Here is a 25,535-nt window from a genome sequence, read left to right as displayed (position 1 = left end):
AAACTAGCAGCCCTGTGCTACGGTAAGCAGACTGCAATCCATAGTCAGGTCCCATCAGGCCCTGTGAGCTCAGGGAAAAGAAAGCAGTGCTGGGAAGTAAAGAGGGAAGAGAAATCAGGAGGCAACTAGAACAAGTTTCCAGCTACCACAATTGTATTTAATGGCTAATCCTAGGTGATTCACAATGTCAGACACATAGGAGGCACTTTGTAATTGAAAACAAACAAACAAACAAACAAACACCTTTCCTTAAATTCAAACACAAGTTACTATCATCCATAAAACAGTATTTGCCCAAGAGCAATATAAAAAAATAAACACTTTATCTTCAAGGTGCTTAAAAATTAGTATATCTAGAAAGCCCTCCATGCCAATCTGCAAATTCCTGTAAGTTTTACAGATACTTTTCAACTACTGGATTGTCCTCTCCTCTTAGCAGAGAAATGGGTAATAAAAAGTGGTGAGTGAAACGGGTATGTTTAAGAGTACTTTATTTAAAGGTTTTCTTTATAAAAAGCATTTTCATTTTATTTTTTAAAAAACATTTTTGTCCCTTCCAGTGCCATGAAAAACTGAGTCTAACATCAATTTATCTATTTCTACTTCAATAATCCAAACAGCTAAAAGTCTGATATTCTCATAGGAATCCAAGATAGCAAAAATGTTTGCTCATGGATATACGCAAACCCTAGAGACAGGGTTTTCCAATTGAAATAAAGTAGCAATTTCTTTTTTCTTTAAATAACTTCCACATGTATTTTACTGCAAATGCAGAAAATCAGAGACTTTAATTGCCATTAACAACCAAAGGACTAAATTCTGAAAGAACACTAGAGCCCAGAAAAAGCATACTAGCACTACTTCCTAAACAGGTCTTAAGGGTGGTAAGAGATGGGAGTACGGGTTGTCTTCAAATAAGTTCTGTTAGCAAAATTAAGAGGTGTAGAGGTGGAGATTCCACAATTCCCTTAATATGTTTATGTGAACTGTAAATATGCACTGTTTCCTAAACTTATTGTGACTCTCTGTTCTCTAAATGCATTTCAGGAACTGGTGTACCGAAGAAGCAATTTGGGAAACACAACTCTCCTACTTAATGTTTTTAAATTAGTATTAAAAGTGAGCAATAAAAATTAACATCAAGGCTAATTATTCAAAGATCAACTAGAACTTTTCCTTATACAAATACACACACACACTGTACATGGAGGGGCAAAAGTAGGTTTACAATTGTCCATATGGAAAATAATATAATAATTAATAAATAATACAAGAATAAACTGTTTTACATACTCACAACTATAAACCCACTTCTGCCCCAACCTGCATATTTTAACAATTCTTTTCAAAGCAGATTTACATATGCAAATCCTTGAAGTAAAAACATCAGCATGAGTAAACAAAACACTTTTAACATCTCTATAAACATAAAACAACAAACTGAGAGATTAATAGTTACAAATACAAAAGTAGGTATAATGCCCATAAAGGAATCAAAGAGAACTGAAATATGAAAATGACTACTATACTTTAAAACAGAGAGGTGCTGGTAAAATAGAAGTAGATAGCTCTACTATAAAGATGGGGGACAGAGGGAATGGAAGAAATTCTTCTCCAAAAGTAACATTTGAAGGTCAAGACTTTATTCTTAACTAGAGGGAGGAAGAAAACATTTCCAAGCCTTCACATTTTTTAAAGATAGTAGATACAACAATTTAATAAGCAAATACAGTTGCTTAAAATATATTTTTTTACATTACTAAATTATCCAAGTGATTTTGGATCTCTGGGATGTGCAAAAAAAGATTAGAATTGCATATACTTCCATTTTCCCCCAATTATTTTTTTAGTTTATTTTTTATTGTTGTTCAAGTACAGTTTTCTGCCTTCTCCCCCACTTAGTTTTCCAATTATTTTTGTCAAACTTTTATTAGTTAAATTTTTCACATAAACTTATTGAAAAGGCTCCTATTTAGAGATATTTTTGTCATGCAGCAATAGAAAAATGTAACCAACATTAAGTATCCTTAATCTTTTTGAATTCAGAATTCATCTCTGAATCACTTTTCTATTCAGAGTTGTCAGTGCTCATTTTTTTTGTTGTTGTTGCTGTTTTGTTTGTTTTTAGAACATCGTTCTTTGAACCACCCAGGGTGTCAGTGATGCAATAATCATTAAAGATTATTTTACTCTGGTCTCCAGAATTTTCTTCCAAGCTATTGACCCCATTCTGCAAGTCTGGATGCTGACACTTTCTTGATCTTAACCAGAAGGTGTCCACAGAAAGTTTCTGTGGATAAACCAGGACTCACATAATCCTAAATGGTTTATGTGTCCCCAATTTTTTATCAGTCTTTCTTTAATTGTTTAAAACACTGCTTCATTAAAAAGATACTATCAGCACCGTTTGTATACTTGATAGAGGCTATTTAGAGAGAGAAAGAGAGAGAGAACAGTCTGTTGTGAAAATAAGGAAGTTGTCCCCGGTACTGTTGACTCATCTAACAGCAATTTTTCTATTTGTTTCTATTACCTGGCACACAGTAAGCACTCCTTAAGTTCAAAGATATACTGAATGAAACCCCAACATTCTCCAGTCAACTTGATAGTGCTAAGATAAAAGTTCAGGCACTTCATTCATTTGTTCAATGAATATTTCAAACTATGAGCCAGGCGCCTTTACACTGAGAAATAAAGAAATAAAAAAGCAGCGTTTGCCTTCAAATCTAGTAGAAGAGTCAGATGAATAGACTATCACAATACAGGGAGAAAAACATCATAGCATCAGCATGCTAAACGTACGATGCGAATATGTTATGTTCATACAAAAGTCACCTCACCGAGAAATGGTAGTGGATAGGTCAAGGAGGCTTAAAAGATGAGTATTAGCTACTTTTGTTTTTGTATGAAGTAGCATCCAAAAGATTAACACTCTAAACAAAGACACATAAAAACTGAAAGGGTCTAAAAGAGTAACGTTCCAAACAGAGATACATATAATAACTGAAAAGGCAACAGAGTATGGTTAAGTACAAGGAACTGCAACAAGCTGAAAGACACAGGGTTCAAAAGAGTGTGGCAACAAATCAAGTTGGATAAAGGCTGAGAAGTCTGAATTTTATCCAGAAGGAACAGAAATCCACTAGAACTTGAGGATATAAACAAGGAGAGGGCATGATATTTTAAAGCGAGTAATCAGACAAAAGTATAGAGGTGAGCTCCAAAAGCCTAGACTGGAGTTTGCTAGATAGCATAAACCCCATGAGGGCAGGGATTTTTATCTGGTTGGTTCACTGCTCAATCCCAAGCACTTAGACCAGTACCTGCCACATGTGAAATTTCATTAAATATTTACTGAATGAATGAAGGGAAACCAGCTGAAAGACAAGTGCAGTAACCCAAGAAACAAAAGAAGCCAGAACTAAAGCAATGGGAGACAGATATAGGAGGCATGACTAACACTGCTAAACAACATATTTTCTTTAAACTTGTCAGTATTCAATGTCACCTTTCCCTTCTACTATGCAGCTCAAAGAGACTAACAGTATGGTAAATTCTAAGTTCTGCAAAAAATCCAAGCTGGTTTACTAAACAGCTACAAAAATGTCATAGAAAATTGTGCCTAGTGACAATATTAAAGAAATCACAATGGTTTAATCTAATCAGAACTATAGTTATTCTTCATATCTGCTGAGGTTACAAAATTATCGGGAGTCAACATTTACCAAGTGTTCAAAATATCCAGAACAAGCTATTAGGTGCTTAAACTGCAACAAGACAAATTTAGCTCAGAAATAAATTCCTAGCCAAGAACCAGTTAACATCTAGTTAAATGTTAAAAAAGCCTTCTCTGCATATCTATAAAGACAACAAAGACATTTAGGGGAAGTAATTTAATCTCTTTCCATGTATAAAAATAAGGGTTTGAATTGAAAGAATCCCTAAGACTTTTAGTTCTACAAGTAAAAGGTATTTCTCACCTATTTGAGATTGCCTCTTTATTGAGGCCTTGTATTTGTTTGCACATTATTTTGAAAGTGCTCCTCTTTTAATCTCCAGGAAAATTTTAAGATTCTTATGTGTAAAGAACATTTTTTCTTAATTTTCCTCAGTACACAATGAACTACTTTGCAGGCAGGTCAGAAGGCAGGGAAAGTCACACCTACTGAATGCTTACCATTTACCAGTGCTCTCCTGGGTGTTATCAAACACAGTGTTCCTTACTTACCATCTCCAAAATTGTGTGAATCATGACCCCATGACCCCATGAAGAAGCTAAGTAACAAAGAGGTTAAATACTTTGCCCAAGACCACACAACTAGTTAAGTGGTGAACCAAGAAAGCACACTCCAGAGCCCAAATTCCACTTGCTACCCTAAATCATGGTAACTGATTTGAACGCTCAAGGATGCCCATGCTGCTCTAGAGCAGGACTGGGCAAACTATGACCTTCAGACCATGTCCAGCCCACCAGCTGTTTTGTAAATAAAGTATTATTGGAATCCATAACTGTTTGTTTACACATTGCCTGTAGCTGCTTTGTACAGTTACGTAGTTAGGTCAGAGACTACACAGCCCACAAAGCCTAAAGTTTTTACTATCTGGTCCTTTACAGAAAAAGTTTGCCAACATCTGTTTTAGTGTAGCATTCAATTCAATCAAAGCTCCACTGTACACCTAATTAGGAACATAGAGGTCGACACATCAGCCAAATTAGTTTCATTATGTTCACAAACCTGTTTCAAAAGCAGTTTTTGTACTCAGATTCTCAGAGCTCCCTGCACTTACCCCTTATCACTTCATATACTTTGTTATAATTTCCTTGGTTTCCCAACTTGACTGAGAGGAGGGTATCTATTTGGCACTCCTGTTACACTCCCAATACCTAGCATAGTGCCTGGGACATAGATATTAATTGGAACTCTGAATGAGTGTCTGAAAATACACGTATAATTTAAGACAATCAGTCAAGAGTAAAGGAGAGATTCAGTACTACAGAAACTTACTATTCAACATGCATTCTGCACAGCCGTGGAATATTTGGGGGCTTGTTAAAAATGCAAGCTCCCAAGTATTCCACCAAGTAAGGTGCAGAACAATGTATTAAGGTATGTTAACTGTGAGGAGAAAAACAAAGGGAGAAAGTGAATACATAAGGTAAATATTTTTATACACACAATCTCTTTAGAAGGTAGAAAAGAAACTAAACTTACTGGCTGTCTCCCAGGAGTGGAAGTGGTTAGCGAAGGAATAAGATTTAGAATAATCCTTGTCATGTAATACTCTTTCGTACTTTTAAATTTTTATGTACTAATGAATGTATAATCTACACTGGGGAAACAATTTCTTAAACTATTAAAAAATGCTATATGGTTAATAGACAACAAATATTACCTTGAAGGAAGTAGCAATTGGTACTTTTCACCTGAGTTATCAAACATTTGCAGAAAACATCTGAAACTTTCTCCTCTTATTCTGTACAGGCTATAAATTTTGAGAGGATAAATGGTCTGGCTTCTAAGTTTACTAAGAGAGTTAATGCTTTTTAAAAATCACCCTAATTCCATCACTCCCCTCTCCAGTTTAAACCTTTTTAATTGACAGTTTCAATTAAAAAACATTTTCTGAGTATCTTACAAAGTGCCAGGACCTGGATACATAGATTAATAACACATATGATTTGATAAATACTTTGAGAGATGTATGTAATAAATGTTAAAGGAGCATCTACTTTGTTTAATGTTGGTCATTTTCATGAACATGAAGCAGCATGATGTGGCTGAAGTAGTACTGGTCTTGAAAGAGACCTGGGCACCAGTTCCATTCATTCCCTTAACTAACCATATAATTCTGCATAAATAAAACCTGGCTATCATAGCACCTGGATTGCCTTCCTTACTATAAAAACGTTATATAAAATATACATGAAAGCAAAATTCTTTATAATCTGTGAGACACTTCAGAAACACGTTATTACCACCCATATGAAGTTTTGGAGGAAGATTTTGTTTTTTTATTTCCCCTTTTCCTTCTCTAGGTTTCTTGGCTGAAGTTAAGAGTTCCCTGCTTAGCTGAAGTTATCAGAAATAAAATGATTTTTATCATTCTGTCAAAGATAGATGATGGAGCCAACCCACTTGTAAAACATTCCAAGAGAGTAAAAGATAAGTTTGTACTGAAAATTACATATATAAAATCCCAAACAGACAAAAGCAGGTATTCAACGACTAAAAGCTGGAGCTGACACAACACATCTATCTACCAAGGCCTTGATGCTTTTACAAATGAAGGTTAATGTTAGCAACAGGCAGCCTAAAATGACAGCAATGAGAGCAAAAAGGCCCAATACAGAGGGACTATGGAAGTGCCAACAGTTGTGGTTGTCATGCTAGCCACCTTGCAGCCTTCTTAATGATGTGCTTTGTTAGTGCTCCAAGTCTGAAGTTGTTAGTTTAAGACCTTGGTCTGTTATTATACAAGGAGAGGAATGTGTTTACCTCTGCCTCTACTGATGTTACTTGCCCTGTAGAATAATTCTTCAGATAAACCATATTCTTTCTTCTACGATTAAAAGGAAAAAAAATGAATGTATCCTGCTGGCTTGGAGGTTACCCCTATCACAAACCTTAACCATATAAAATCCTAAGGAATGTTTGCTGAGGAGAGCAGTGGCTTCAAAACCAAGATCTAAAAGTTAAACATGTGATTTGGTGTTTTATTCATCTTCAATGAAACATTTATTATGAGTCTACAATGTTTTGCTTCTAGGCCTTTGTACATGCTGTTCCCTTTGCAGGAACCACTCTCTTTCCCACCCCACCCATGAGCTTCCCCATCTCACTAATCTCTCACATGTGACTTCCTCTGAGAAGACTTCCCTAACTCCCCCCCACCCTGTGCTTCCACTAAACTGTTTTATCCCATCAGAGCACTTATCACCACGGGTGTTAATTACAGGGACTCTATCTCCTTTACCCATGACCTATACTCACTATGCTGGCACCTGGAAGATGTTCCACAAATACTTGTAAAGCATACTAGACATTGTGTTAGATTAAAAGACATACAAAGATGAAAAGCAAGATCCTAAATTCACTGTCTAGCAGGAGAGAGGCTAAAGCAATGCAACGCAAAACAAGCTATGAGGGAGGAATGTATAGGATATCGGGAGCGTAGAGAGCTAGCTCTCTGAGTCAGCATGCAAACAGAATGGGTGAAAGAAAGGGAAGGAAGAAGCTGAAAGAGTATATGCCTGAACAAAGTCTGCAAAATTCAATCAGAGCTTGAAGAGGTGAAGAAGACAGAGAGGATGATCATCTGAACAAGTGTCACCACTTGTAGGAGCAAGAGAAAATAAGGTGGATCTAAGGAAATGCAAGTAGTCTGGAATACTCAGTGGTTCTCAAACCATAGCAAGCACCTGATTCCCTTGGAGGGTTTATTAACATACAAGCTGCTGGACCGCATCCCAAGTTTGTGATTCTGTAGCCCAGGAATATGACCCAAGAATTGCATTTCAAACAAGTTTTCAGGTGGCACTACTGCTACTTCTAATCCCAGGACCACACTTTGAGAACCACTGGTATAATGGAACACAGGGAGCATACAAAGAACTACCAGTAGACAAGTATGGAGCAATGCAAAAGGTGCAGAAGCAAGTTAAAAGTCACATATAGGCCTGACTAGTGTGGCTCAGTTAGTTGAAGCATCACCTGTAAACCAAAATATCGCAGGTTCAATTCCCAGTTGGGGCACAGGCCTACATTACAGGTTCCATCCCCAATCAGAATGCATGCAATGGGCAATCAATATTTCTCCTTCACATTGACATTTCTCTCCCTTTCTCTCTCCCTCCCTTCTCTTTTCTCTAAAATCAATAAGCATGTCCTCGGGTGAAGACAAAAATATTGGCACTAAAGGATTTTAAAAAGAGGAGTAAATTTAATTTTAGAAAGATGATAGTAATAGCTAACATTTATAGAGCAATGGACTTTATATATTCTGTACTCTCTAGTAACTACTAGGCATATGTGGCTATTTCAATTAAATTACAATTAAATTTAAAATTTAGTTCTTTAGTCAATCAGCCTCATTTCAAGAGCTGGCCACTGTATTGAGCACAGATATAGGACATTCAACCATCACACAAAGCTCTATTAGACAACACCAATATGTATTGACTCATTAAATCTTCATAACTTCATTATGAGATAGGTATTGCATTATCCCCATTTTATAGAAAGCAGCATGGCAAAGAAAGATTAAACCAGTTACCCAAGGTCATAAAACAAGTACTGCCAATATGAGATGCAAATCCAGATGGTCTGGTTCTTGAGCCTGTGTTCTTAATTGCTTTCTAATAAGATCATTCTTGGCCATAATGGAGACTGGAAGAAGAGGATGCTGGAGGAAGAAAAACCAATGAGGAAGCTTCTAAGGTAAATCAGGAGAAAAATGAAAAAAAACAAACAACTGTATTAAGAGAGTGGCAGATGGAACAAAGGTGAACTAAAAGAGATGTTAACTTCCAGCCAAGATGGAGGCATAGGTAGATACAGTGCTTCCTCGCACAACCAAAAAAAGGACAACAAATTTAAAAACAAAAAACCAGAATTGCCAGAAAATCAAACTCCATAGAAGTCCAACAACCAAGGAGTTAAAGAAGAAATATTCACCCAGACTGGTAGGAGGGACGCAGACACGCGGTGGGGGTGAAGAGAATGCACAGCAAGGCACGGCTAGAGGACCAGGCAGGGGAGATGGCAGCTGGTGGTCCCACATTTGCATGCAGATAAACAGTGAGGAATAACTGCAAAGTGATTATCGGGCAACCCAGGGTTCCAGTGTGGAGAAATAAAGTCTCAAAACCTCTGCCTGGAAAAAACTGTGGGGACTGCAGCAGCAGGAGAAACTCCCAGTCTCACAGAAGAGTCTAGTGGAGAGACCCACAGGGTCCTAAAACATACACAAAACCACCCACTTAGGAATCAGCACCAGAAGGCCCAATCTGGTTGCTGGTAGCAGGGGAAGTGACTAAAAGCCAGCTGAAAGCTGAGCAAGCAGCACTGTTCCCTCTCAGACTCCCTGCCCCCCCAACAGAAGCACCAAAAGGCAACAAGGTGAGTTGCCCCACCCTGGCGAATACATAACGCTCTGCCCCTTACAACATAACAGGTGCACAGTGACAAAGAAATATGGCCCAAATGAAAGAACAGATCAAAATTCCAGTAAAAAAAACTAGGCAATGAAGAGATAGCCAACCTATCAGATGCAGAGTTCAAAACACTGGTAATTAAGATGCTCAAGAAATGGTTGAGTATGGTTGCAAAATAGAGGAAAAGGTGAAGGCTATGAGAAGTGAAATAAAAGGAACCAACAGTAAAGGGAAGGAAGCTGTGACTCAAAACAATGATTTGGAGCAGAAGGAAGAAATAAACATTCAACCAGAAAAGAATGAAGAAACAAGAATTCAAAAAAATGAGGAGAGGCTTAGGAACCACCAGGAAAACCTTAACATTCCAACATTCGAACCATAGGGGTGCCAGAAGGAGAAGAAGAAGAGCAACAAATTGAAAACTTATTTGGAAACATAATGAAGAGAAAATTCCCCATTCTGGCAAAGGAAATAGACTTGCAAGTCTGGAAAGCTTAGAGAGTCCCAAAGAAATTGGACCCAAGGAGGAACACACCAAGACACACCATAATTACATTACCCAAGATTAAAGAGAAGGAGAGAATCTTAAAAGCTGCAAGAGAAAAGGAGACAGTTACCTAAAAAGGAGTTCCCATTAGACTACCAGCTGATTTCTCAAAAGAAACCTTGCAGGCAATAAGGGCCTAGACAGAAGTATTCAAAGCCATGAAAGACAAGGACCTATATCCAAGATTATTCTATCCAGCATAGCTATCATTTAGAATGGAAGGGCAGATAAAGGGCTTCCCGGATGAGGTCAAGTTAAAGGAGTTCATCATCACCAAGCCCTTATTGTATGAAATGTTTAAGGGACATATCTAAGATAAAGAAGATGATCAAAACTATGAACAATAAAAGGACAACAAACTCACAACTATCAACAACTATGAACCCAAAAATCAAAAGCAAAAGCAAACTAGAACAGGAACAGAATCACAGATATGGAGATCACAAGGAGGGTTATCAGCAGGGAGGGAGGGATAATGGGAGAAAAGGTACAGGGAATAAGTAGCATAAATGATCAGGGCAAAATAGACAGGGGGAGGTTAAGAATAGTATAGGAAATGGAGAAGCCAAAGAACTTATATGTACAGCCCATGGACATGAATTACAGAGGCAGGGAGGAATTCTGGTGGTGGGGACAGTCCTGGGCAGAGGGGGGGATAGGGGAAAAAAGTAATGAGACAACTATAATAACATAATCAATAAAATATACTTTAAAAAAAAAGAGAGATGTTAAAGAAGTAGGACTGTGAATGAAAGAACTGAATACAAAACAGGTGCAAATGAGGTGTACAAGTTAACAACAAAGTTTGTTTTAGTAATCAGAGCCAATGGCAATGCCTCCCACCTCAGTAAGAAATCAGAAGATCAAGTGGGAAGGAGGTGATAAATTCCACCTGGGTCATCACGAATTTGAAGTGACTGAGTTAAGACACTACATAGTGACATAAGTCTGGAATGAACAAGAGAGGTTTGGATTCTGAATTTACTACAGGGAAGATATTGAGAGAGAACTCAGAGATGTTGAAACAATAAGAAGTGCACAAAGAACAAAACCTTAGGGAATCCTACAAGTAAGATTTCTTAAAAAGTCAAAGATGAAAAGCCAGTAAACTCAAAGTGAATTACCATTAAGATGGAAGGAGCAGGGAAGACACCTAGGAAGAAAGAAGTACCCCACAGGCCAAGCAAGGACAGAATACAGTCAACCAGTGCCAAATGCTGCTGAGAGGTCAAGTAAGATAAAGACTGAAAACTGTCCACAAGAACTCTAAGTGGTGCCCCAGGGCTAAAGGCCAGATTGCAACAGACTTGCAGTGAATATAGAGTTTATTTTTTCCCAAGAAGCTTCAAAATGAAGGAAAGGAAACAGGGTGTAGATGGAGAGAAGGATCTGAAATGGTGTTTTTGTTTATTTTATTCTAAATTGATGGGAGAGACTTTCCCAATCTAAGGGGTAAAACGTGACAAGAATGAGAACATTATGCAGATGAAACAAGTGCCCTGACACAAGAAAGACCAGGATCCCGCACATAAATGGAGAAATTAGCTCCTGTCAAGACACTTCTTTTACATCCTCTGAAAAGACAGCAAAGGGTATAACAGTAAGTACAGATGTTTTCAGGTTAATGTGGAAGAGGTATAAGTTGCATGAACTCATACAGCTGGATAGGTTCTATTCTAAGAAGTAGGACATGACAGTCTGTTAAAAATGAAAAAGGTAAAAGGGTTGGAGGAAATGCTCAACTGCTGCAAGAGAAGACTGCAGACACAGACATATACCCCTGCCCCAAGCAGAGGGTAGAGCTGAGATTAGAGGCCTCAAATTTCTAAGTGGCACCCCACTGCATGGTTTGTGAAATTTTCTTCAAAATGATAAACAGCCCCATATTGAAGCAGGGAGAGAAAATGGTTGGCTTAATTTCAAGGTCTCTGTTTGTCAATTAGATGCAAGAGTAAAGTGTGTAACTAAGGTGATTAACCATAACACCAAGTAGATAAAAGAAAAGGCATTTGGGGGGTGGGAGGGGGCATCCATCATATTCACAGGGAACCTTCTCCAAACTATATATGTACTGTCTGAGACCTTGATGAAATAAAAGAGCAGGTACAGTTGGAGTTAGGAGAGAGAAAGGTGGAACCGAGGCAGTTATGGTCAGGGAGTAGGATAAAATCAAGTTTGGGTTTCCAGAAGTACACTGTCCCGGGTTCAAAGTGTGCTCATGAGCATAGGTATGATGTTTCCTGTATTTGTCTGAATTTCAATTATTAGGTAAAAAGTGGCTACTCCTTCTGACCCGACTCCCTCAGCCACTTTCCACTACACAGATGTTGGTTCTAAGCATTAGAGCAGTGGTTCTTAACCCTGGCTGTACATTAAAGCACACAGAGACTTAAAACAAAACTGAAATCTGGGCCCCAGTGGCAGGGTATAACTTAATTAGTTTGGGCTTACTACATTTTAAGGTTCCTCTGGCAATTCTAAAGTGGATTCAGTGTCAAGACCTCTGCTTTAGAAAGAACAGGGCTTTAGACTTATGTTACAAAATTAAAGAAAAACTGACAGGCATGAGAAGAAATAACTAAAGCAGGAAAATGGTGAAAGAGGATCTAAACTGTTTAGTAAGTCAGATATTTAAAGATGTCCTGAATAGAAAAGTTGGGAAACCATTAAAGCATAACATCACACTCAACACACACACAAAAACGTAATGTTTGCAAGAGTTCTGTTATAGGTTGTAGAAAATTCAGGAGTTAAATGTTCCACTGTAGGCCAATGACTAAGAAAAAAAAAAACAACCCTACACTCTACTAAGCAGAAAGAACTGATAACCAACACTCAGCAGCTCCCCTAGGTCAAGAACTGTTCACAGTTCACTGAAGGAAACAAGCAGGCTATAGGATAAGCATAACAATACCCCACATATATGGAAACACAAAAGGTAAACAGCAAAGGAATCAGCTGTCTTTCACATATACAAAGATTTTAAGTTTTTTAGATGCCAGATTTTCTTTCTACTAGGAGTCATTTTGTCCTTAACAAGTTTTGCCAGTACTCTTAAAACCACCCAAATAACTGTCCTCGATCTTAACCTTTATTTCCCACTATTCCATTTGCTAAATTTTATGACAAAGTATTGCAGAGATGAACTGTTACCATAAAGACCCAAAATGGCAAACATGATCTGTTGTATACTACCTTCCCCGTAAAGTTTGTGCACTGGTGTTACAAATCACCCAGAATCAAGATACTAAATATGCATAACAATGAGTGACAGACTGATACTCTTAATCCACCCATACTTAGTCATGCTTTTTATATGAATTACTTCACTGACAAATAGAAAGGCTTGTACCTTCCTGTCTCAGTATTGAAATTTTTACATTCTAACCAATTATCCAAGTCACTCACAGGTCATCTGTGTTGTACACTTCCTGAAAATCAGACTTAACTCTAAGTGGACATTTTTCCCCAAAACTCAAGGAGTACTTTTTCTTCCCACATTAAGGCAGTGCAACGTGTTCTCCTTCTAATATTTAGCTAAACATATAAGAAGACCTTCTAATTCCTCTGATTTGGGCAATAAGAAAGCAGTCTTTCCCCTCCCCCTTCAAAAAAATTGTTTTGACTTTTAGAGTATACAGCTATCTTCACACTCTGAAACAACCAGATTTACATATGTGTGGTTTATAAAAGCCACCAAAATTCTCTAAACCAGGGTTTTAGTCTGTGGTTTCCATGAAGGAAGAGTGTTCTAACTACAACAGTTTATACTCATTGCTCTCTAATCCTATAAAGCAGTACTACAGTCTAATGAAAAAAAGCACAGAACAGAGAAGGGCCTAACCACTTCTCCCAGATTTGATTAACTTGCTGTGTGGCATGCAAAAAGACACTTAAATCTCCTTAGTGTTCAGTTTCTCTATTTGTGGAATAAAATTAGAGTCATTGTTACCCAAGATTGCTATAAAATTCTACAAAATGCAGAAGACTCAATTCTTCTTTGTAAGAAATTATCTATACTTTGAAAACATAATATAATTAATCCATCTGTAAACTAAACCTTAATCAACATTACACTGTGATTTATTTTTTCTTAGGAAGTCGTTTTTTTTTTTTAATTTCTGGCAGTTAAAAACTATTTTGACCCAGAATATCATTCTCCAAATCTAAATGCTACACTATTATAACCTCTATGCTTAATTTCATCCCTTACTACAAACTGTTTTCTCACCTGTTCCCTAATGAAGTTGAAAGCAATTCTTTGAACCCGAATTTACAGAGTTATGTATAGTGCTGATGAAAGCCATCTGTTGGGAACTATGACTTTCCTGTCAAAGGAAAACCAGAACGAAACCGCCTAGATATTCCTGGGAACCAGCTGCAGCCGAAGGAGTCCTAATCCTGCTCGAGCAGGGGAAAGCAGAAGAGCTGAAGTTGCTGCAGGTCTAATTCATTTGCTGCAGATCCTTTGTGAACTGACTCCACCCTGAGTAGCCAATTGGTAAACAACTGTACCAGTATGAGGCTCTTAGTAATTCCTATATGTAAGATTTGTTTCTTAAAAATTTTTAAATCAGAGCATGAAAAGTATTCATTAAGAAACACTTCCCAGTTCACTAGAAAAACTTTTTAATTCAACTTTAACCAGCAAATTTGGCATCCAGATTCATTCAGTCCTCTCACATAGCTAAGAACCAAGTAAGTGTAAAAAATATACTTTCTCCAATACTCTAAATAGGAAGAGAAAAAAAAATGGTCACGGATAGTCTTACAAACTCAAGAGGCCTGGAATAATTTTTTTTCCATATTCATAAAACAGTTCCTGTTATCTATTCACTTTCAAAGTATTAAAAATAAATGTAATGTAAAACAGTGGAGGCCCATGTGTCAGGATGAACTAAATAAAAGGAAGAAAGGATAAGGGGAAAGATAATATATTTTGCATACATTCACTTTCCATTTGGTGTCTTATGAGAAACAATAATGAATATTTGTATTATTAAATGCTATTAAAGAACTATTATGTAAATATATTATGGCTATAAAACTTAACCATGTAAAGTTCTTCTGAAACTTCAATAAGAAAGTACATGTTAAAGCACTCAGAACAGTGGCCAGCACACTGCTAGCCCTTAACAAATGTTAGCTATTAGTAGGTTTCTATAAGCAACTGCTTCCGTTCTCCTGACTTACTGATCTAGGACAAAGAAAGAGGTGAAGATGTTTAAAACCTCTAGGTCTCTAATTCCTAAAGCAATTTGTAGCATCTGATGTCTTTATTAATTTCTTCTCTTTATTTCATCAATTTATTAGAAGTTACACACAGAATACAGTGCTAGTAACTGTAAGTACAAGAAAAATGTCTAGGTGTGTGCATAGAAGTTTTGGGTATAGTAGTTTTGATTAGCAATGACTAAACCAAAGGTTGTTCAGTGGCTCAAGTTTTCTTTCACAGTGTGTTATGGGCTGAAAATTACCAAAACACACAGAATTCATACACTAACTAGAAGACCAAAAAACTATCTGTGGAGTTGGTGAATTTAAACATACACTGCATTACAAACATGATCTCTAACAGTTATTTTTAAATTTGTTTTTGTCTTTTTTAATGTAAAGTCTGGTGAGAGTCAATTTCTAACAACATATATACTTAATCTACCTCAATGACTTGTTAGTGACAAATTTTTATTTCTAGCCAGCTTCTCCTCAGGATGAAGAACCTTCAGAGTCACCAAAATATGGTATAAACAATGATGTAAGAAATGTATAAAAATTGTGATTATTGAGATTAGTTGGTTGTAAACTCAAATCCACATTACCCATGTCCCTATGTCCTTGCCATGAGATAAAAACCACAATTCACTATACATGGTTAGGATAATTCTCTCTAAAATAATCCTTATTTATTTAAAAACTGCTATGTCAGCATCATCCTTCATTCCCTCCTCTATAATGTAAGAATTAAAACTTGTACTTTTTAAAAGTTTCCTTCCCTGGCTGGTGTGGCTCAGTGGATTGAACGCTGGCCTGCAAACTGAAAGCTCACAGGTTCAATTCCCTGTCAGAGCTCATGCCTGGTTGCAAGCCAGGTCCCCAGTTGGGGGTGTGCAAGAGGCAACCAACTGATGTTTCTGTCCCACCCTCCCTTCCCCTGTCTCTGAAAATAAGTAAGTAAAATCCTTTTTAAAAATAGTTCCCCCCAAAATGTTTCCCAATTACTATTAAATACACTTGCTTGCATGCTCTTACTAAAAAATCTTAATATAAAAAATCTTTATAGTTTGAATAGAGATTTTTTTTCACTTATTTACCACCACTTTATCTCTTCTCAACATTTTTATAGCATCTTTTCCTTTCAATGGTTTGTAATTGGTTTTGTTTTGTTTTTTAAATGACCAATCATTCTGTCAAGTAGTTAATACATCTCTGAATTTAACAGCAACAACAATTATGAAAAAGTATCATAGCAACAGAATACCGAATATAAAGTTTCTAAATATAAACAATTTTATAATACCACTATTCTAACATAAATGTGAAGCAATTTTACTATAAATTATAGGCCATTTTCACATAACTAAATCAAAACTTTATCATTTTTAATTCTCGTAAGTTGCAAACATATTTCCATTCTAATCAGATCTCTATACCAAAAATCTAAGATCCTGCTTATTCCATAAATTTAAAATGCCAAGTTCCAGTAGCAAAATAATTTGGACTGTATGCTGTCTTAATTTACCACAGGGCCTAAATCCTAAATGCACTGTTTGTGGTAGACATCTAAATGTTTGCTGAATGAATAATAAATACATGAAGTAAATGAGCACATATTAGAGTAATATTTACATTTCAAAAAGAAAGAAATTTACAAAGATGAAGTTGTTATTTAAGCCAGTTACACACTATTACCCTCACCTATATCCCACAATTTAAGGGAAAGCAACATTTTGTCCCAAATGAAAGCACACTATTACAGCCATGCATCAGATCCCAAACTGCAAATGATAAAACTTCAGTGACAACTGAAATAAAAATTAATAAGCTTAAAAATTATTTTTTAAAAATAAAACAAAATGTAGGCAAACTACTTTTTATGGACATCAGGTAGACAAAACTAGATTATTCATAATCTTTATTTATGATACATTCTTATCACTGGTTTAAAGTCAGTTTTAGAATTCATTCAATGATAGAGAAAAAAGGGAACACAAACAGTGAGTGTATGGGGTGAGGGAGAAATGTGTCCTTCCACAATTAGAGAATGTGCTATGAAGTTAACACCAAGAACACTCACAATTACGTATTTCATGCAGTGATAGGCATTATACATAAGAACTCCCAAGAAGCAGGAGATAAACTGTTATCATACAATGAACCTGAAGTCAAACGGCCCAAGTTCAAATCCTAGCTCTGTCACCTGATGCCCAACTTGGACAATGTACTAAATCTCTTTTACGTCTCACTTGCTTCATCTGTAAAATAACACTCCTACCCTGAGTTGCATGAGAATTACAAGAGTTAATAAAGTTAGCTTTTAAAGTAATGCCTGGTACACAGTAAACACATCATTAAGTTAAAAAAATGAATAAACTCACTATAAACTAGCACACCTAAAGCTAGGTCAGCTATTTATCTTACAACATAGATGAAACTTTTAAATCATAGTATCCCAGTTTCTCCTCACTACCTATCGATGTGCAAACATACTTAAGTTCAAGCGTCTTCACAAAAATTCTTTAAAATATTTCTACACAGCTGATCTCATTGAAAAGAGCAAAAATTACTCAGCTGCTAAAAAAACATACATGTCTACAGTTCCTTCCAAGGGCTGATTGAAATAAATAAATAAAAAGTTAGAACTGATATAGAAAACTGTAAAGAGGCACTTGCTCAAGTCACCCCACATACTCCCTGAATTTCATATCTCACCCCACTGCTGAACAGGCCAATAGATACACAGGGTCCAGCACAAATAACGCCCCTTTTTTATTACAAAATCTTTTATAACAGAATCATAAGCATGCAATTCTGTAACATAACAATATCACACTCAAGCACATTATATGACATTTCAGGTGAACTGTTCAAATTAAAGCTATAAATTATTACACCCATAGTATTACCCTACTAATCACACTCAAGCAGGTATTACTTCTGCCGGACCATGTATTTGCATTCCAGAGAAGATAACACTCTAGTTCCAAGCCATTTTCAGTTTTAAGCAGAGTGCCTGACCCATAGTGGTGCCCAATACCTATTTGCTGAGTTAATAAAAGTCTATAAGTGAAGGTACTTCTGGCCTACTCTTTCCTTTCCCCATCACTGTCAAAAATACACTCTGTATAATTTTTTTTTAAATATCTAGGCTCATAACAGCAAGCCAGTCAAATCCACACAGAAATCCACCAGGTAGTTTAAAAAAGAGGAAGGAAAGTAGTTAAGATACAATGAAAGGAGACAGACATACACTGTAATCTGTTTGGAGAAGGAATAATGCTGCACCCTACAGCCCACTGTATTATCATACTGAATGTGAACTTTTCATATCTTTGGACAGAGGTGTCAAACTCATTTTCACCAGGGGCCACATCAGCCTCATGGTTGTCTTCAAAGCGGCGAATGTAATTTCAACTCCTTAACAGTTAAGGAGTAGTTACATTTATACAATCCTAAAATTATTTTGGCTCTTTGAAGGCAACTGCAAGGCTGATGTGGGTCCCGGTGAAAATTAATTTGACACCCCTGTCTTTGGGGAAAGTCCACCGGGAAATTCACTACTGCAAATAAGGATACATTTAAAAATATAAATAGATCCCACCAACTCTTGAAACTTGTTTTCCAATAAGACCAGTACACATACATATAAGTCTACTCAATAAAACTCAATTTTCCCAAATGCATACTCCTAAAGTTATGTAACCAAAGACACACTTCTATCCAAAGCACACCAGCAGATCTATACTATTGTAGATGAAACTCAGCTCAGCTGCATAATAAGAATTGGTGGGTTAGATGGTTCTTCAAGTCCCTTTCAAAAGTAAATATCCTAGGTAATAGAACTCAGATTTGTCCTACACTGCACTACACTAAACTACCTACCTTTTAAAAATATGCACAGCTGAAATTTCATGTATGACTAATATCTTTTTAACTAACTAAAAAATCTAACTCAAGCAAGGGAAATTATAATACAAGCCAAGCACCCAAGTGTTCTTAAAAGAATTTATAATACTCAATCCACAGATATGACACTAAATTCATCCTAAACTATAAATTATTCCATTTCCATGCCATTAACCTGTAAATCATTTTAAAACAGTCACAGGAATTAACTGTTGTATTTTATTTCACTTCAGCCATATGTGATTAACAGTTCTTACAGATAGAGTTCTTACAGTACTGAACAGAATAAAGCATTTTAGTTACACTTGTCCACCTTGAATATTCAATAACACTCTCAATAAATGCTTAAATGATACAAAGCTACTTTATGAATATAATTCTCTATCAGATTCATTTTAAGGGTAATAACAGTAAGATAATGTTTCTATTTCAAAGTTTGCAGAGAAAAAAATTAACTCTAAAATAGATCTCTAAAAGCTTGAAACAAAAATACTGTTTTCAATGTTATTTAAACAAATATCTATAGGTGGGTTATTAACTACAGTAAATTTAGATCAAGTCTCAAATATTTTTAATTATATTCAATGTTAACTTTACAATCTTCTCATCCTAGAAGGAGACTCCATGATCTTAAGCAAAATAAATATTATTTTACTACTGTATACAAAGTGTACAACTACAAATCAGAGCAACTGAAATAAACATACAGCTAGGATACCAGGTCAATGGGGAAAAACAGCTATTATCAAAACTCTCCTCATCCCCAAATACCTACTTAAGGAACAAAATTTACTATTAAGACATACTTTAAACCACACAAAATAACAGCATAAAACATAGCAGAAGAAGGTTTATCATCTGTGCATCACAAGTCCCAACTCCCCAGACCTTTACTACCATAGAATACTGTATTCCTAACCCGTGCACTTTTACCTGCCATAAATAATAATATTTAGTACTCATGGCATGCAAAGAATATACGACAGAAAGCTGAAATACAAAGAGCAGAAATAAGAATTGCTAAATTTGCTTAGCTATTACTATGGGTCAGCAGAATGGGTCTCACTCCTGTCTAATGATAATCTGCAGCAAAATGGAAAAAAGAATACAGGTTCTTAAGAGTAACCTTCTTCTTTTAAATTCATGCTCCTACATTCATTTGGCTTCCCATTAATTTCCACCATACAATATTAAAAGAACTTTTACAAAACAGTTTTAAAGTTGTATACTGCTTTTTAAATTCTAAACTAAACTCATTCTTTTAGGTAGATCAGTAGTCTACACTTTGACTCAGGCATCAAAAATCTCAGAAAAATTAGCATCAGAACAAAGTATCAGAACATTTAGCATCTACTGAATTGTCATGCCTAGAACTCACCAGTAAAAAACCAGAGCTGACCATTTCACAAATCTCCAAACACAAAACTTGTGTAACTTCTATATTACTTCCTAGTAATGCATCTTTTAACACGCTACATCATCAGCTCTATGAACACTGATGCATATACCATTCTCACCTTATCCTTTTCATGTGGAAGGAGTGACACTGGAGGTAAAGAGGAAAGAGACTCACAACTCTCTTTCCCATCCACACTGGTGGCTTTAGTGTTGAGCCGATAAAGAGGTCCATCTTTAAGGAGTCTGCCATGGCCAACAGCGCGTTTAATAGCCAATCGTAACTGCTGGTGAAAACCAGAGGCAGCACTGCCTCCAAATAATGCCGACACATCCTTCTGACCTTTCAAAAAACGTTCAATGCTTTTCAAAGTTGAGCCATCGGCCTCTGCCAAGCCATCAACTGCCCGCTTGATCAGTTTATTCCAATCTACATTTTGTTTATTGTCCAATTTTCCATGGTTTCGAGGTTTAGGAAGTGCTATTCGCCCAGGATTATCAGGATCTTTATAGGAATTGAGACCTTTATTTGAAACTTTTAAAATTGTTCCATCTTTAACACTCAACTCCAATTGTTCTAAAACAGTTTTACGATCCAAGCCATGGGATGAAGACACTGCATTGCATATCCTTTCTTCTGAAGGACGCTGTTTTTGCTTCTTCACTTTTTTGATGGCCTCCAAAATCCATTCCGTATACAGTGGGTTAGCGAGTTTTACCATGGTGAAGGATTCGTATATCCATAGAGTCGTTATCCCTTATCCTGATGCTGAGTAAGTTTTACACCATGGAAAACAACATTATCGGAGGCTGAGAACCAGTTAACCATAGCATACAAGTTTTCTGGCCTAAGTCCTTCCTCCTTTCACAAAATAGAATGCCTCCCTGCTTTATTTTAGAAACCAAAACAACCTGTCATTTGAAATGTCTTCAAACTTCCCAATAAATTTCTCAATAGCATCACACACGGGTCTCTTCATAAAGTCGTAAAAACTCAAGAACATCTCATTTCCAGCAGAATACTGTGCACCTTATGCCTGAAAAAAAATTAAAACAAAGTCAATTTTCTATCAAGGACCATTTTGTGAATAAGCTGTAATTGAAACATCCTAGTCTTTAAAAGCAATCAAATAGCAAGTGTTTATTAAGCACCTGTAGGAGTTTTAACACATTTCTATCAACACTCCAAAACAATCATGTATGTAAACCACTGGGCGTAAAAAAGAAAAGAAAAACATAAACTATTAGGATATAATGAGGAAACAAAATGATATACACTACAAATGACCTTAGGCTACAAATAACTAGAGGGTGCTGGCTATTCTGTACTCCACAATCTCTGCTCACCAGTCTATGAACTGAAACTCTTCCTTGACATCTTTCCCCAAGAAACTATTCAGCACTTCAACAAGTATCTGGATTAGTAGGAAGAATCCTGTAATGAGAGTAAGAGTGAATCTTTCACTTTTTAAAATTCCAGACATTCAGACTGTATAAAAACAGTCACTAAGATACACAGAAAATCATTAAGAAAATTTTTAACTATTTCATGTATTAAAGAAACAAATACAATTTACACAGACCAAGTTCATATTTTAAGTACAAATTACCTTAAATATTCCAAATGGAAACAAAAACAATGCTAAAAATAGTCAAGTGTGAAAAGTACTTAAGTAATTTTTAAATAATCCAACGTTATTCAAACTTTAACAATTACATGTCAATAGCTTCTCACAGCCAAGCTAAAACACTGAGACTCAATATATTTGAAGGAGTAACAGCAGTCAAAATGTTCATAACCAATCTACAGATAAACTAGAAATGAAAAAGGACCAGAACCACTGTGTTCAAATGTACACACTACATATCAAATGTACAGTATGGAAAAAATGTATTCCCTGTTTCAGGTTCTAAAGAGATCACATACAGATTCAAGAATGCTGTCCTGAAATGAACATTAATAAATAAAACAAATATACTAATACACTGCCTCTCCAGGATCCAAGTCAATATTATTCTTTCAGACAAAAGAACATGGCAGATAAAAATCTTTTTAAAAAAATCACCAAAATAATACGTTCTCAATCTAACTCCTTTGCTTCCAAAAATAAATTTAACTAACTTAAGTGTTTTTTAGACCTCTGCTCTTATTCTGAGGGGCATTTACAACATAAAAAATGCTAGAAAATGGCTCCCACAGCAATTATTCTTAACAGTGAAATTAAAATCCAAAGAAAAACTAATAGATATTAGGAAAGGGATCATACTATTAACTCTGATAGGAAAGGAAAGGCTGAAGTAAACACTCAAATCTGAGCCAAAATTTATTTTTAAATCGGCCAACTAAAAAGAAGCTCCCTGAGAGAGCTAAGCTTCATTTTGGTGAAAATCTCAAGAGGATAAAATTCGCAGGATTCGAGGATATTATTACTCCACGAAAGTTCGTTATGTAGACACTAACGCTAAACTAAACGAGAAGCTACAGCCTAAGTTTGAGACGCTAGGAACGTCCTAACTGATAAAGCCGGCAGGTAGAAGAATGAATGACAGTTACTGTCTCGGCAGCCGGCCGGGATTTTTCAAGAGTCTCCAGGTCTTCAGAAAGTAAAGCGCCTGCAGACTTGAACGTTAAACTCTGCAAGTACACCAGCCGCTCGAGAGAAAGCACAACTTGCTTCCGACAGACCTTCCCCGGCCTCCATTCCCCACCCCCAAACAATCTTCGCGCTCTCTTTTTAAAAGAGCGAGAAACTTGAAACACTTGAACGGCACCAACCCTGCAGCTTGCCAACGGGTACGCTGTTCCCATTAGCCGGAAACTGAACTCGGGGACTAAGTTAACCACGAAATCCCGTAAAAGAGTTAAGAGCAATGTATCCCCTTCTCCCAGCTCCTTCAAACCCTAAGCTCCACAGAGGTTGCTTTCAAGGAGGGCCTGGGGCGCGCCGGCGGCCGGGGAAGCCTGACAGGTCCGGCAGCTCCTGTCCAAACCGGCTGGCGGTTGACAGGCAGCCCGCCGCCTCCCCTGCCGGCGCCCCGGCTGACAGCCCGACAGACACAACACCACACGTGCAGCCTCCTCCGCACCACTACACCCGCCAGCCTGTCACCCCCACTTGCCTCCACAGCTCCGCTGGGACCTCCACACACCCAGCCCGAGACGGAGAGCGAGCGCCGGGGAACGCGGGCAAGAGGAGCCGCGGCCGGCTGGGGCGGCGAGCGACAGGGCGCAGGTGGGGCCAAGGCGGTGGGCGCGCCCCCGAGGGAGAGCGGGCTCACCCGCACAACCCAGCCCGAGGCTCCGGGGCCTGGGCCGCTGCTCGCCACCCGCCCACCCGCAGACACCCCCGGATGCGCGCAGCCAGCGGGAGGACGGCGGGATCGTTGGGCTTGCAGTGCCCCGGCCGCAGGCCGGGGGGAGCCCGGCGCCGGCCGGGCGCGAGGGGGCGGCCGCGGCGCCCCAGCCCGAGGCCTGGCGCAGAGCAGCGGGAGGCGGCGCAGGCCGCGATAGGGCCTGCAGCGGCCCGCCGACCCCGCAAGGTGGCTGAGTGGGCCCCAGAGCGGCTCAGCCTTAGGCTCGATGGCCAGAGGCGGTCAGGGGTGGCCTCTCGGCTACTTACTGGGGAGGAAGAGGGCCGGGATCCCGGGGCCCCGGCCCCGACCGCGGAGATGCCCCAAACTGACACGGCCGCCATCTTGGAGACAGTGAGCTCTGGCCGGGGGGAGGGGAGGCGAGGCGGCGGAACAGCCACGGGGGGGAGGGGAAGCGTCGCGAGGGAACGGCTGCCTGGGGGAGGGAGAGGGAACAGCCTGCGAGGGAGGTGAGGGGGGAGGAGGAGGGAGCAGGAGCGCGGGAGGGGGCTGATGAGGAGCGGGAATAGCTAGGCCGGGAGCTGGGAAAGGCCGGAGGGCGGGTTGGGGAAGGGGGGGGACAGTTAAGAAAGAAGAGCCGGCCGGGTCACGTGGGGCCGGTACAAAAGGCCAAAGCTGAAGTGGGAGGGGGACCTGGTGGGGCTATAGAACAACTGGGGGCTCTTTCTCGCCTTCACACGGTTAGGTCAGGCAAATTCTCGGGAGAGGAGATGTTCTATCCCCATTACACAGCTGGGGAAACTGAGGGCAGGCGCCAGGGTGGGGTGACATCAGTGTGACACGGAAATCCGGTGGCTAGACGGAATTTGAACTCTTGATGGCGTCTGTGTTTACAGTGAGCAGATGCTTCCACCCCACTTCTGTGCCTTCACCCCACTTCCACAGTGACTCTCCCGGAACTCGAGATCGGGAGCTGGGGCGAAGGGGAGGGGGCAAGGGCGGGGAGGAAGTTGCCTCCCTTCATCCTTCCCTTTCTACTCGAATCACTCACTCCTACTGTGGGAAGAAGAGGCGGTGTGATGAGAGGGGAGAGCGGGTAGAAGTTAGATACTCAGGTCAAGCTCTTTGTCAAATCAGCACGATTTCGTTCTCCCCACAACTAAGAGACTTGGACCTTATTCGAGTCATGTTTATAACATACAGCATAGAAGTAGGGTGGTAAGACTTGCACAAGGTCACACAGGTATTTTGTGGAACATCTGAGTTTGGAGCCTAGATCTGTCTTATTCCAAAGCCTGTCTCCTACTTATGCCCTATGCGGAACTGCTGTTGTCCGAAATTATGGCTGAACCACCCGATATGGCACTTTTTCATGGCCTGTCTGTCCTCTACTGGCTGCAGATGTGTTTCTTTGTCTTGTGTCTCATCTAGTTTAAACTCCTTGAGGCGGAGATTGAGTCATACTTTATTTTTTTTACTGCATTTTTACTGCATTCACTGGAAAGGTCATAAATGACAAATAAAAAGACAAACTAAATGCGTAATAATTTTGCACGTGTTTTCCTGATAATAGACCTTTATCTGCTTCCTGCGTCCTGCATAGACTTGTCTCCCCTAGCACCTCATTTTATCCCAGTTTTACCCTTTAAAGACCACCCTCTCACTGCCTTAACTTCGATGTTTACTTTCCGAAGTTTTGTTGTATTATTTACCCTATTTGGCACTTAATGAGTGGCACTTGTATACATTTTATTAATATGGTTCCATATATACGCTCTTCTAGGATGTCTCTTTGCATCTCTGTGGCAGTGTACAAGCAGTACAGATTAAAAAAAATACCATTGCTAGTAAATGAATAATTTTAGGCCACTAAGATGAAATTTCTACCCCCAGTGCAAGCCCTGCCTTCTTTACACCACAACGGATACTTTTCTATCTCTATAGATTTTCTCCACTCTAATTCTTAGACTGTGGGATGTCCAACCCACAGCCCCGCCCCGGATG

At 38.5% G+C, this 25,535-nt stretch overlaps 1 protein-coding gene across 4 annotated transcripts in view; it reads right to left on the bottom strand.

The window, feature by feature from the left end:
- The window catches only part of KAT6A (lysine acetyltransferase 6A), a 113,340-nt gene extending 89,407 nt beyond the window's left edge, over window positions 1-23,933 (bottom strand). For 2 of the 4 annotated variants that reach the window (XM_028526364.2, XM_028526365.2), the window contains exons 1-2: window positions 23,840-23,933; window positions 20,342-21,256 (exon numbers count right to left, since the gene is read on the bottom strand). In XM_028526364.2, the coding sequence (XP_028382165.1) occupies window positions 20,342-20,941 (600 nt within the window). In that variant the 5' untranslated portion in view covers window positions 20,942-21,256; window positions 23,840-23,933. Of the gene's footprint in view, window positions 1-20,341; window positions 21,257-21,566; window positions 21,655-22,773; window positions 22,791-23,839 lie in introns of those variants that run through there. The other 2 variants (XM_036011560.1, XM_036011561.1) reach the window with 2 other exon arrangements.
- Window positions 23,934-25,535: the final 1,602 nt, after the last annotated feature.

This window comes from Phyllostomus discolor, chromosome 11, assembly GCF_004126475.2.
Source record: "Phyllostomus discolor isolate MPI-MPIP mPhyDis1 chromosome 11, mPhyDis1.pri.v3, whole genome shotgun sequence".
NCBI lineage: Eukaryota > Metazoa > Chordata > Mammalia > Chiroptera > Phyllostomidae > Phyllostomus > Phyllostomus discolor.
Note: the sequence above shows the minus strand (reverse complement) of the source record. Positions and strands in the feature narration are given on the sequence as shown.